Source organism: Euphorbia lathyris, chromosome 4, assembly GCF_963576675.1.
Source record: "Euphorbia lathyris chromosome 4, ddEupLath1.1, whole genome shotgun sequence".
NCBI lineage: Eukaryota > Viridiplantae > Streptophyta > Magnoliopsida > Malpighiales > Euphorbiaceae > Euphorbia > Euphorbia lathyris.
In genome coordinates, this window is record NC_088913.1 from 18,909,487 (window position 1) to 18,921,229 (window position 11,743).

Consider the following 11,743-nt stretch of genomic DNA (forward strand, 5'->3'; position numbering starts at 1 on the left):
ACATACGTGGGCCGAGTGTACTGAGTTGTTTGACTTGGGCCTTGGCTTCCGTATTGGGCTTGGGCCTTCCAATCCTTATGACTTATAACATTTATAACTCAACATTGAACAAACACATTAGTAGAATAAATCAAAGCATTTAAACTTAGTGTGTTTAGAATATGTATTTTAATTTATACTTAAACAATTTTGTCAAATCAAAATTATGTGGAAAGGTGTTTCAACAAACTCCCCCATTTTGATGTTGGCAAAACTATTCAGCAAGGAACTCAATATGAGCTCTCCCATGATAGTTGACCTAATATAATTTAGCAAACTCCCCCGTAAGGGTTGAGCTACTGACTTAGTTTTACTTAAAACATTTAAGAGTTTAAATGAGTAAGTCTAAGGTCAGTTTTCAGATATAGGTCAGCTATATCACATATTCTATTTACTCAGTGTTAAGCGGAAGTTTTAGACATATAGAGCGCGCTGAGTAATTTGTTGTTCAATGAGTTCTTATCAGAATGTTTCACAAGTACATAGGTTAATGTCAAACATGTTATCAGCACATCATTTAGTCAATAAATATTATAAGTGTTAAACATAGCTGATATAAATGAAGATACATAATAACTCAGTACTTAATAGCATATATCATAACTCAGTATTTGAATAAGAAAAGTAAGTATGATATATATTGAAAGAAATTAGCAATTACACAGGAAGGAAAATAAACTAACAAATAGATATAGCCTAAGTTATGCTAGCCTATCTATTTCCTTTTCTTGCCCTGTGACTGACTTTGCTCGTACTGACGTCGCTTATGCTGAGCTTTAGCAGCTTGCGCTTTCTCCCCCGTTTTGTCAACTTCAGGGAGCTTGAACGCATCGGTTAAGACAACGCGAGTCAGTTCTTGTGAAAGCTCTTTTAGCTTGTCGGCACTGTCATTGACGCCATCAAAAATGACAACTCCATCAGCTGATACTTCTACTGGTACTCGAAGATCAGCAGCACTGAGCATATTGATGCTGAAAGCTTGAGCTTTGGCTTGCCAGATGAGAGCTTCAGAGAGGCCAGCAAAAACTTGGTGGAATGTCTTCAAGAGAGCTGAGTCATAATGATGACGCTGGAGATTATTATGACGGATGTGGTTGAAAGATTACTGTGCGAGAGACAGCAACTCATTCTGCTTCAACGCGTCAGTATCCATCTCTTGCTTGTTGAGGTTAAGTAGCCGGATGGCCTCACCGATTTGCTCGACGGAGCACTGACTATAGGACACCATTTGCTCATTTGTCTTAAGTTGCTCAGTATGAAGCTGAGCAAAAAGCATTTTGAGTTCTGAGGAAGTGGCGTAGTCAGTGTTCACAGTAGACAACTTCTGAACTTGCTGATGGAGAGAGTTCAGGTGTTGAATTGTTGACAGCTGTATCTCTGCCAACTTGGTAAGTGAATCCTGCTTAGCTTACTGGGCTTGGAATGACAAGACTACATTCAGCAGATCCTTGAGTCCCTTGACTTCGTTGAGAAGTAGAGTGACCTGGGAGAGCTGAGTTGTCTCAGGAATTGAAGATCCAGCAGCAGGCGAAGCGGAATGTTGAAGATCGAGGATGAGTGCTTGTACTGAGTCAATGAGCTTTTTGCCGGACTTAGTGGCATCCCGATGTATATCAGTATGACTAGAAGAAAGTGGAGTGAAGGGAGTACCCTGGTCAGTGACTGGATGAGTTGGCTCAATCTGCACTTGAATTGGAGGTAATGTTGATTGATCAGCAGAGAGGTTTGTTGTGGAAGTAATAACCCGAACACTGTCTGTGCTGACGGCGGAAGGATAGGGAGTCAGCACCATGCTTGAGGAGACGGCATGAGCAGTGGTCGGTTCAACCTGACTAGTTGAAGTGGTTGAAGTGTTATGGTCGGCATGTTCCTGTTGAGAAGAAACAGAGGCTTGGTTTTCTAACGGCGCGGAGGAAGTTGAAGTGGATTGCCGCTTGAAGAATGTCAGTTTGACAGTAAAAGGATCCTTTGTTGTCTTGGAGAGGACAAGTTCAGGAATAGATGGTGATTGCACAGGAGGTTCACTGACCATCTTCTCACTGGCCTTAACCAGCTTTCGCCTTCTGTGTGGTGGAGTGAAGGTAGGAGCAGCTTCTTCTTCTGAGTGAGTAGGAGTAGGTTCCTTTTCCTCAGTATGGGTCTGGTCAGCTTGCTCAACTTGCTCAACCTGCTCAACCCCAGCCGCCAACTCAGTGTCAAGCTGTACAGCTCCACCTGCTAACCCAGTGTTAGCATCCTCAGCTTCAATTTCGCTGTCATATTCCTCAGATTCATCAGCGACATCCTGATCGCTGGTTTCAGCTTCTTCTTCAGCAGTGCTATCTCCATCAAGTTCTTCCTCAACTTGGGAGATGAAGTGGTCATCTAACTGGACCTCATGCTCCGCAGACTCAGCACCTGTACCTTGACACTGGGTGAAGTGAGAATCACCCGGTACAATGAAGTCTGTCGGCATGGCTTCTAGAGGTGCCAGTGTTGAAGGCTTCTGCTTCTTCTGAGGTAGCTCAGCGGCTTCCTCAGTGCCAGGCTCATCTTGCCTGTTTCTTTTCTCAGCTGACTTACCAGCTGACCTTTGCCTCTTTGCTGGAGACTCAACGTTTGATGAAGGAGTCTCAGCAGATTTTCTCTTGTGAGAAGCTGGGGCCTTAGTTCTTCGCCCTTTCTTTGGCTCAGCAACAGCTTCGTCAGCTTGGTCAGTTTGCTCAGCAGCAGTAGCTTTTCCCTTCTTCAAGGGTTGTCCAAATTTAAGTGCCCTCAGCGAGCCAGCTGTGATTTCTGTGCCTCTGAAGGATTCCTCACCTTCGAGATCGATCTTGTGGTCGATGAGGATCCTGGTAATGATTGACCCTAACCTCAGTGTACCCGTGCTGCGTAAGAACCTAGCAACGAGGAAGACAGGCATGTTTATAGGGGTGTATATCAGCATGTGCCATATGAAGCACTGTTCAAAGTTGGTTGCTGACGTAGTGCAGTTGATTTTTGGGTATATGAAGTAACTCAGTAGGTAGTGAGCCATCTTCTGGTGCTGACCCATTGAAGATGCTGAGACCTCTCCTGAGTAGCCCTCAGGTTTGCAGAAGGTATGGACGTAGTTTGTCTTGTCCTGATCTCCCGATCTCCTCAGCCTTGCTCCCTCAGTTTTGAGCTGGAGGAGATTTCCTATGTAGAGAGGATTAACGAAGATGGTTCTCCCTTTTACCTCGGTGCATAGGTAGTCAGCATTGTCATTTGCGACCTTGAGATTGTGGTAGAACTCCTTCACAAGGTCAGGATAGGTTTTATCTCTGACGGAGAACAGTCCAGCCCATTCATTCTTGGAAATCCATTCAGCAAATGGCTGTTCGTTTTGTACAAAGTGCTCCGAAACCCATCTGGAGGGTTCTACCTTCCATTCGCGTACATTTTTGAAGACCTTGGAGTAGGTCCTGATCTTAACAGCTTTCCCTTGGCTAGAAGTTTGGCCAGTTTTACCCTTGCCTGGAGTAGAAGGGTTTCGTGAAGGTTAATCGGAGCTGGACTTTTGTTGGCCGGCACCGAAGACGTTGAAAGATAACTTAGTCATTCTTCGAAGATGGAGGAATTAGAGGAATTTGAGAGAAAAGAAGTTCTAAGTGATTTCTTTGCCTTAAGAATTGATTAAGCGTAAAGAGTAAAAGATGGGGAAATACCCATAATTTATAGACGAAATGAACGGTGTGGATCTTAATCGAATCCATGTGTCAGTTTTGCCTTGGGATCATGTACCGACAATGATCCTGGCATTTATGACACATTACGGCGAATACGTCATCCTAGGCTATACACGTGCTTTGCATTTATGCTAACTGATCAATCACTCAGTATTTAGAATGTCAAACGTTTGATATTCTGATTGGTCAGTGTAGTATTTAAGGATGATTTTAAGTTCAAGTTCTAAACTAATTTACTCAGTGTGCAAGTTTACTCAGTATTGTATTTTCAGTCAGTTTCGATGAGATACTCAGCAAACAATAAATCATTCAGCATGTAATTCACTCAGCATTCATATTTATTTAGCACAGGAATTTACTGAAGAGGATTAAACATACCAATTGCTTCTCTCAGTATGCTAAACTGCTCATGGGCCAGTGGCTTCGTGAAGATATCCGCAAGCTGTTCGTCCGTTGGGACAAAGGTCAGCTTGATCTCACCCTTGAGTACATGGTCTCTAATGAAGTGATGTCTGATGCTGACATGCTTCATTCTGCTGTGTTGAATTGGGTTCTTGGAAAGACCAATTGCACTTTTGTTGTCACATTTGACTTCAATTGTCTTCGTTTGAACACCATAATCTTCAAGTTGTTGCTTGATCCATAGGACTTGAGCAACACAATGACCAGCATCAATATACTCAGCTTCAGTGGTGGACAAGGCTACTGACGCCTGCTTTTTGCTGAACCAGGATACAAGACAGCTTCCTAAGAAGTGGCATCCTCTAGATGTGCTTTTTCGTTCCAGCTTATCTCGTCCATAGTCAGCGTCAGTGTATCCAATGAGTGTAAAGTCATGAGTATTTGGATACCACAAACCTGCATTCACTGAGCTTTGCAAATATCTAAGGATTCTTTTTACAGCAATGTAATGAGATTCCTTAGGGTTAGATTGATATCTAGCACAGTAGCATACTGAAAACTGAATGTCCGGTCTACTGGCTGTTAAGTAAAGTAGAGAGCCTATCATACCTCGATATAATTTGATGTCTACTGACTTACCATTCTCATCAGCGCATAGGACAGTGTCAGTGCCCATAGGAGTGGATATTGGCTTGCAATTTTCCAAGTCATATTTCTTTAAGATCTCCTTGGCATATTTGGCTTGACTGATGAAGATGCCATTCTTTCCTTGTTTAATTTGAAGACCGAGGAAGAAGTTGATTTCTCCCATCATGGACATTTCGAACTCAGTCTGCATTTGCTTGCTGAACTCCTTGCACATTGATTCGTTAGTTGCACCAAATATTATATCATCAACATAAATTTGGGCCAACAGGGTATCTTTACCCTTTTTCTTAATGAATAAGGTTGTATCAGCTTTGCCCCTGACGTAATTTCTAGTCAGCAGGAAACTGGTCAGCCTCTCATACCAAGCATGTGGTGCTTGCTTGAGGCCGTACAGAGCCTTTTTGAGTTTATAAACATGGTTTGGGAATTTAGGGTCCTCAAAACCTGGAGGTTGATTTACATAAACCTCCTCGTTTATAACTCCATTAAGAAATGCACTTTTGACATCCATTTGAAATAATTTAAAATTCATGTAAGATGCATATGCACACAGTATTCTAATTGCCTCTAGCCTTGCCACTGGGGCGAAGGTCTCACTGTAGTCAATACCTTCTTGCTGACTGTAGCCCTGAGCTACAAGCCTTGCTTTGTTCCTGACTACGTTTCCTTGTTCGTCCATTTTGTTCCTGAAGACCCATCTTGTTCCGATGGTCTTTTGACTCTTTGGATGAGGCACTAGCTCCCATACATCATTTCTTCTAAATTGATCGAGCTCCTCTTGCATTGCGATCATCCAGAATTCATCGTACTCAGCTTCAGCGAAATTCTTCGGTTCTTGTACTGAGACGAAGGCAACATTGCTGAGGTACTTCCTGAGTTGATTCCTGGTCATCAAGGTATTCCCAGCAGAATCAAGGATTGCACTTTCGGAGTGCCCTCTTGGAATCCTTATTTCTTTGGGTAGATTTATGTCTTGTGCTGTTCCTGTTTCAACAATCTCTGCAGAAGTAGATGGGTCAGCAAAAGTAATCTTAGGTTCACTCTTACTCTTGGTCAGCCTTTTCGTGAATGACTCAGTAGCTGGTTCTGGGTCAGCGATGGTTACTGAGTTTGGATCATCTTTGGTCAGCGGCTGGTATCTACCTGCAGGGTCAGTTTCATCGAACTCTACATGTATTGACTCTTCTAGAACTTGAGTTCGATTATTAAAAACTCTGTATGCTTTGCTGTTTGTTGAGTAGCCCAAAAAGATAGCCTCATCAGCTTTTGAATCAAACTTTGCTAAGCTATCTTTGGTATTTAAAATAAAACATCTACAGCCAAAGGCACGAAAGTATCCAATATTGGGCTTTCGTCCTTTCCAAAGTTAATAGGGGGTTTTCTTGAGTATAGGTCTAACTAGAGCCCTATTAAGAATGTAGCATGCTGTGTTAACAGCCTCTCCCCAAAAATACTTTGGAAGCCTATGCTCATCCAGCATTGTCCTGGCTATTTCAACCAGAGTTCTGTTCTTCCTTTCTACAACCCCATTTTGCTGAGGTGTTCTAGGAGCAGAAAAATTGTGGTCAATGCCGCTGGCTTCACAGAATTCAACAAGCTTTTGGTTTTTGAATTCTCCACCGTTATCACTACGGATATGAGCTAATTTTAGGTCTTTTTCATTTTCAATTTTTCTAACCAAATTTGAAAATGTCTCAAAAGTCTCATCCTTGCTGGTCAGCAAGATGACCCACGTATACCGAGAGAAGTCATCTACAATGACCAAGGAAAATCTTCTTCCACCCAGACTCAGCGGCTGGACTGGACCAAAGAGATCCAAGTGTAGTAACTCTAACAGACGTTTAGTTGAGACAATGTTTTTACTGTGAAAAGATTGTTTGATTTGTTTTCCAGCTTGGCAAGCGTGGCATAATTGATCTTTTTGAAATTTAAGTTCGGGCAGTCCCTCAACCAATTGCTTTCTTGCTAGTTTGGTCAGGAGGTCCATGCTTACATGACCAAGTCTCCTGTGCCATAGCCAGGAATTTTCTTCCTTTGTTACTAAGCACACAGTTTTTGAAAACTTTTTTTCTAAGTCTAGCATAAAGACATTATCTATCCGAGGGGCAGTTAAAATTAACTCATTTGTTTTACCCTCGTATATTTTACATCCAGTAGCATCAAATATAACTTTTCTCCCATTGTCCCATAGCTGAGCTATGCTGCAAATTAGAATATCATTGGGCTGAGGTATGAAGTTTTTGTGAAACAATATGATTCCTTCAAGTATAAATGAGTAGGACCAAAAGCCTTGGTATTTGTATAGATTTAGAGAAGCACGCAAGCTTGATTGTTGAGGGAGGGTTGAGATGTTGATTCCTGACGCCGATGATTCATCGGTAACTGAAGTATTAGCACTCATTTTGGACGTTGGAGAAGTTTTAGGGACTATACTGCACAAGACTTTGCTCCACTTGTTTCTTGTTCATATATATAAATATAAACTACCAAAAAAATATATTATATATATATATATATAATTATAAAATGTTTGTGATTGGAACATAAAAGATTATAAAAAATTAAGACTTATTCAATATGTTATTTGGCTGCTAATAATTGAAATAAGTCTGAATGTTAAGGAGTTGGAATCTCTACTTTATTTATTATATTTGGATAATTAATTAAGAAGAAATATCAAGATAAGCCAACTTCTTATGTCATACCAGGCTGTAGGTGTTCTTATTTTAATGTTCCTTATGTGTTGCTGACCTATTAATTTATTTCTTGGATTATTTTGGAGTGTTCACCTTTTATATTTTTATTACTTATAAAAATATAAATATATTAGATATAAGGACTGTGTTTGGGAATTAGTTTCATTACTTTAGTCCGACCAGAGCCCTATGTAAATATAACACGGACTGAGTTGGGATTTAACAAGGTAATTATGTGAAAAACTTGGTTAGGCCATATTCAAACTAGTCTAACCCAACTCATGAACATGTCTACGGATGATTGTGTGTTCTGAAATTAGAATAAGTATTGCCTAAATTTTAATAGTGATTCAACACATATTCAATCCCAATTTTATATTGTATTACTATAAATATATTTTAATATTCAATTGTATAATCAATTGAAATTAATTAAATTTGTAACTGTTTTCTTTCGGTTTAGCTTTGTTAATTTTTGCAATATATTATATGCGATTAATTAAATTATTTCCGCTAAATTATCATAATACGTCGAACAAGTGGTACTAGAACCAGGTTGATTCAGTGGCCATACAATTTTTTTGGATTTTCTCCAAATAAACAATATCCAGCATAAGTTATTATTTCTCCTCATGATGTCATCAACTCAACAATAAGTTATGAAACAAGGAATCTCACAAATTTCTACATAGTAAAAACGAGAATGAGCTACATGAAATTCATCATGTGACTCTGAAACTAAGGAACGAACACTAACATCAGTTCCAAAATTAGCCAGCACTTCTAAATCTATTCCAAATCAGCAAAAAGAATGCATCATAAATGATGCAAATGCACTAAAACATTTCACAATGTTACTGCATACCCAATTTTTCCAAAAATTAAGAAGGTCACCATGATAAAACAATCTTTATTGACAGATTAATTTCCAAGGACTACCAAAATTCCCAACATCAAATTATAATCTCCAAAGAGAATTTTAGAACCTTAAAATGAAAAGTGTGGGTGGTATCAAAATCTACTTGTCAAGAGGTAATGATGTTGTGAATCTAACTATGAGTATATGGAGATGATTTTAATGTTCAAATGGTTATTTAAAAACTCTTGATTACGGGAACTAAATTTTTTAATTAATTTGTATGTGATAAACTTAATTATTGGCATTTTGATAGATTATTTATAATTGTATTAATAATGTAGCAAACATTTTATCCATTGTGGAAATTAAATAACGGATTAAATAAAAGTAACTTAGAGTATCGAAAGGTTTCCAATCTCGTCTAACTTTTCACTCTTACAGGTCATTGAAACAGAAACAAGTCTTTATCAGTGTCATCAATTACCAACATGAGATGGTGAATCTTGCTAGATATACTCAAGAGAACACAACAATTTTCCTAATCACTATTTTAATCATGCTTTAGTTATTAAAACATTGTTTTAGGGATTACATTGTTAAAGTGTTTTGTACTTATTGGGAAGGAAATCATTGCGTTGATTCATAGGTATATTTATGGTTCTCCAGGAGAGTAGACTTGTTTATACTTATAGTACAAAACATATAAAATAAAAAACCCAATCCTCCGATCTTTATATGATTATGAGAATAGATATCCTTCATTTTTGTATTCTTTAGCATTTTCCCTAATGTTCTTCCTTTATCAAATAAAAAACAATAATCAAGAAAAACAAACTTAGAAATTAATGAATTAGAACAAAACACAAAAAGATAAGCACTTGTATAAATAACTGAAATAGATAATAAGGCAGCAAACGAAAACTAGGGGTACATAAATTTGTTTGAGTTGAGATTTTTCATACATTTAAACCAGAACCGCTAAACTTTTCCTGGATGATTTGGTCTAGCCTTTCTGCCATTTCAACTGTTAGATAGTTCTTCCAGTCATCAATTTCACCTTTCCTGAAGAATAAATTGTTTTCAATTTTCATAGGAATATATTTGCTAGTGTTTTTGCTCTTATTCACCTCGAAATTTTTCAAGCTCTCAAAACTACACAGCTTAACAATCTTTTCCACTATACCTTGTTTCTCTTCATCAACAGAGAAAGGACATCCCATGAAATCAGCAATTTTCTTGGCATAAAAGTAAGTATCATTCTTCAGCTCTTCATATTTCAAAAACAATAATCTGTCAGGAAATTCCAAGCTTGCTTTCCAATATCCTAACACATGATCCCAATAGGGTCCATAACCCGAAACCCCATTGCAGAACTTTTCATAGGCCTCCTCGAATTTGATTATCTCAGACTGTTTATTACACGAAAAATGCCAGAGCGAAACAAGAACATCTTTGGGATTCCTACACACATAAATGATTTTAGTGTTGGAGTTGAGAATGGATTTAGGCAAGGAATTGAAAGGAACATGAGTTGCAATTAAGGGATTTTGAATGTCCCTTTCAAGGCCAACGGAATAAAGCATTTCCTGAAAAGGCACAATGTCATGTGGAAGGTTAGTGAGTAAAAGATTCGAGGAGGAATTTGGATGATCAGTTGCAATAAAGTTGGATCTTGTTGAAATAGCAACAGAGAGGGATTTAAGCCAAGTTGTGCCTGATTTTGGAAGGCTACAAAGGAGTATATCATTGGGTTGAGGTATGAAGTTTTTCTGAAACAATATGATTCCTTCTAAGAAATTTGAGTGGTACCAAAAGCCTTGGTATTTGTACAAATTTAATGACACACGCCAGCCTGATTCTTGAGGGAGGGTTGAGATGTTGATTTCAATATCTTTAGCTGATGATTCATCGGTAACTGAAGCATTAACACTCAAATTGGACGTTAAAGTATCCATTGCCAGAACGTTGATCAAGTTTTAGGGACTATACTGCAGATTGCAGAAGGTTTTGCGTATTTTGGTTCTTGCTACCAAATAGCCACATAGGTCAGATATATAATGATAAAAAATTTGTAACTAGAACAGAAGAAATTTTTGTTTCTTTCTATGAAATTATGATTTAGGGGTATTTGGCCAAATTTAACCTTGACATTTCAAGCTAAGTACATATTTAATTATAACGTATCAAAAGGTGCAAATTACCTGTGGCGGAGCAGTTCTTCCATACTAAATATTTGGAAAAACAGGTTTGGCTATAATTTAACCGTCCTAACGCACCTTCCAAACAAGTTTGTCGATAAATTGAAACAGTTTCATACATTTTTTGTTGGTTTTTTTATAACTATATTATACCACTATTCAAAAACAAGACCATCGAGAATCCATCCCGATTTTCTCCAATCAATTCCGCGTAGGCCGCCTCGACGCCGCCTAGACCGTTTAAGCGACGATGACAAAAGCATTTTTTATTCTAAATTTATTTTTTGCTTTATTATAATCTAATTTTGAGTTGTTTCAATGATATTTGTTATTGAAATGTTGATGTTTGCACATTTTTTTAAGATATGTATAAAAATAATGTTTGTGGTTTGACCTATTTGCAATAAACGTATGTGGTTTAAAAGTTTGCAAATAAAAATATGTGATATGGTTTTCTTTTACCAAACAAAATATTTGAAATTACACGGTTAAGTTCTAATGACAACCAAGAGTATTTTTATTTATTTTTATTAAATTACATTTACATATTGACATAACATATACTCCAAAATCGAATTGCACCCGTATAAAATGAACTTAAATATCAATTTAATTCATAAACTGTCAAATTAGTAAGAAACATGAAATGTCCACCATGTGATTTATGGTTTCAGTTTAGGGAGTTACGGCTTTTTTTTTTTTTTTTTTTTTTTTTTTTTTTTTTTGCGGTTGTGTTTTATCGATATGTAAGGATAATTTTTTCTAAGATGAAAATATCATTGATTATAATCAAAACTCAACATTGTAATTTGAAATACTTTATTTTGTAAATAAAACATATCACAGACTTTTATTCGCAAACTTTTAAACCACATGTCTCTATTTCCAAATTAGATAAACCACAACCATTGTTTTTGTACATTTTTTTCCTTATAAATATACACGTTTTTCTATATTAAATAATTTTATATTATTATTTTAGATATTATAATAAATATTTTAATTAAATTTATAATAACATATTGATTAACAAATAATATAAAAATTATAAATCCAACTAATCTCCACCATGTCCGTCCGACTAGCACCTAGCGTTTTTACAACCTTGTTAATAACATAGTAAATATTGACAGTTCGACGAAACAAAAATTTGTGATTAACTTATATATAGTAGATCTAGGTGATGTTTGATAAAACTTAAAATTAAACGCT

At 37.3% G+C, this 11,743-nt stretch overlaps 1 protein-coding gene across 1 annotated transcript; it reads right to left on the reverse strand.

The window, feature by feature from the left end:
- Positions 1 to 9,223: 9,223 nt before the first annotated feature.
- Positions 9,224 to 10,288, reverse strand: LOC136227080 (flavonol sulfotransferase-like). Its single transcript, XM_066015795.1, has one exon. It carries the CDS (start codon positions 10,286 to 10,288, stop codon positions 9,290 to 9,292), a length of 999 nt encoding a protein of 332 aa, XP_065871867.1. The 3' UTR covers positions 9,224 to 9,289.
- Positions 10,289 to 11,743: the final 1,455 nt, after the last annotated feature.

Bases quoted from the DNA above. Each gene is read 5' to 3' on its own strand.
- LOC136227080 (XM_066015795.1), bottom strand. From the start codon at position 10,288: ATGGATACTTTAACGTCCAATTTGAGTGTTAATGCTTCAGTTACCGAT.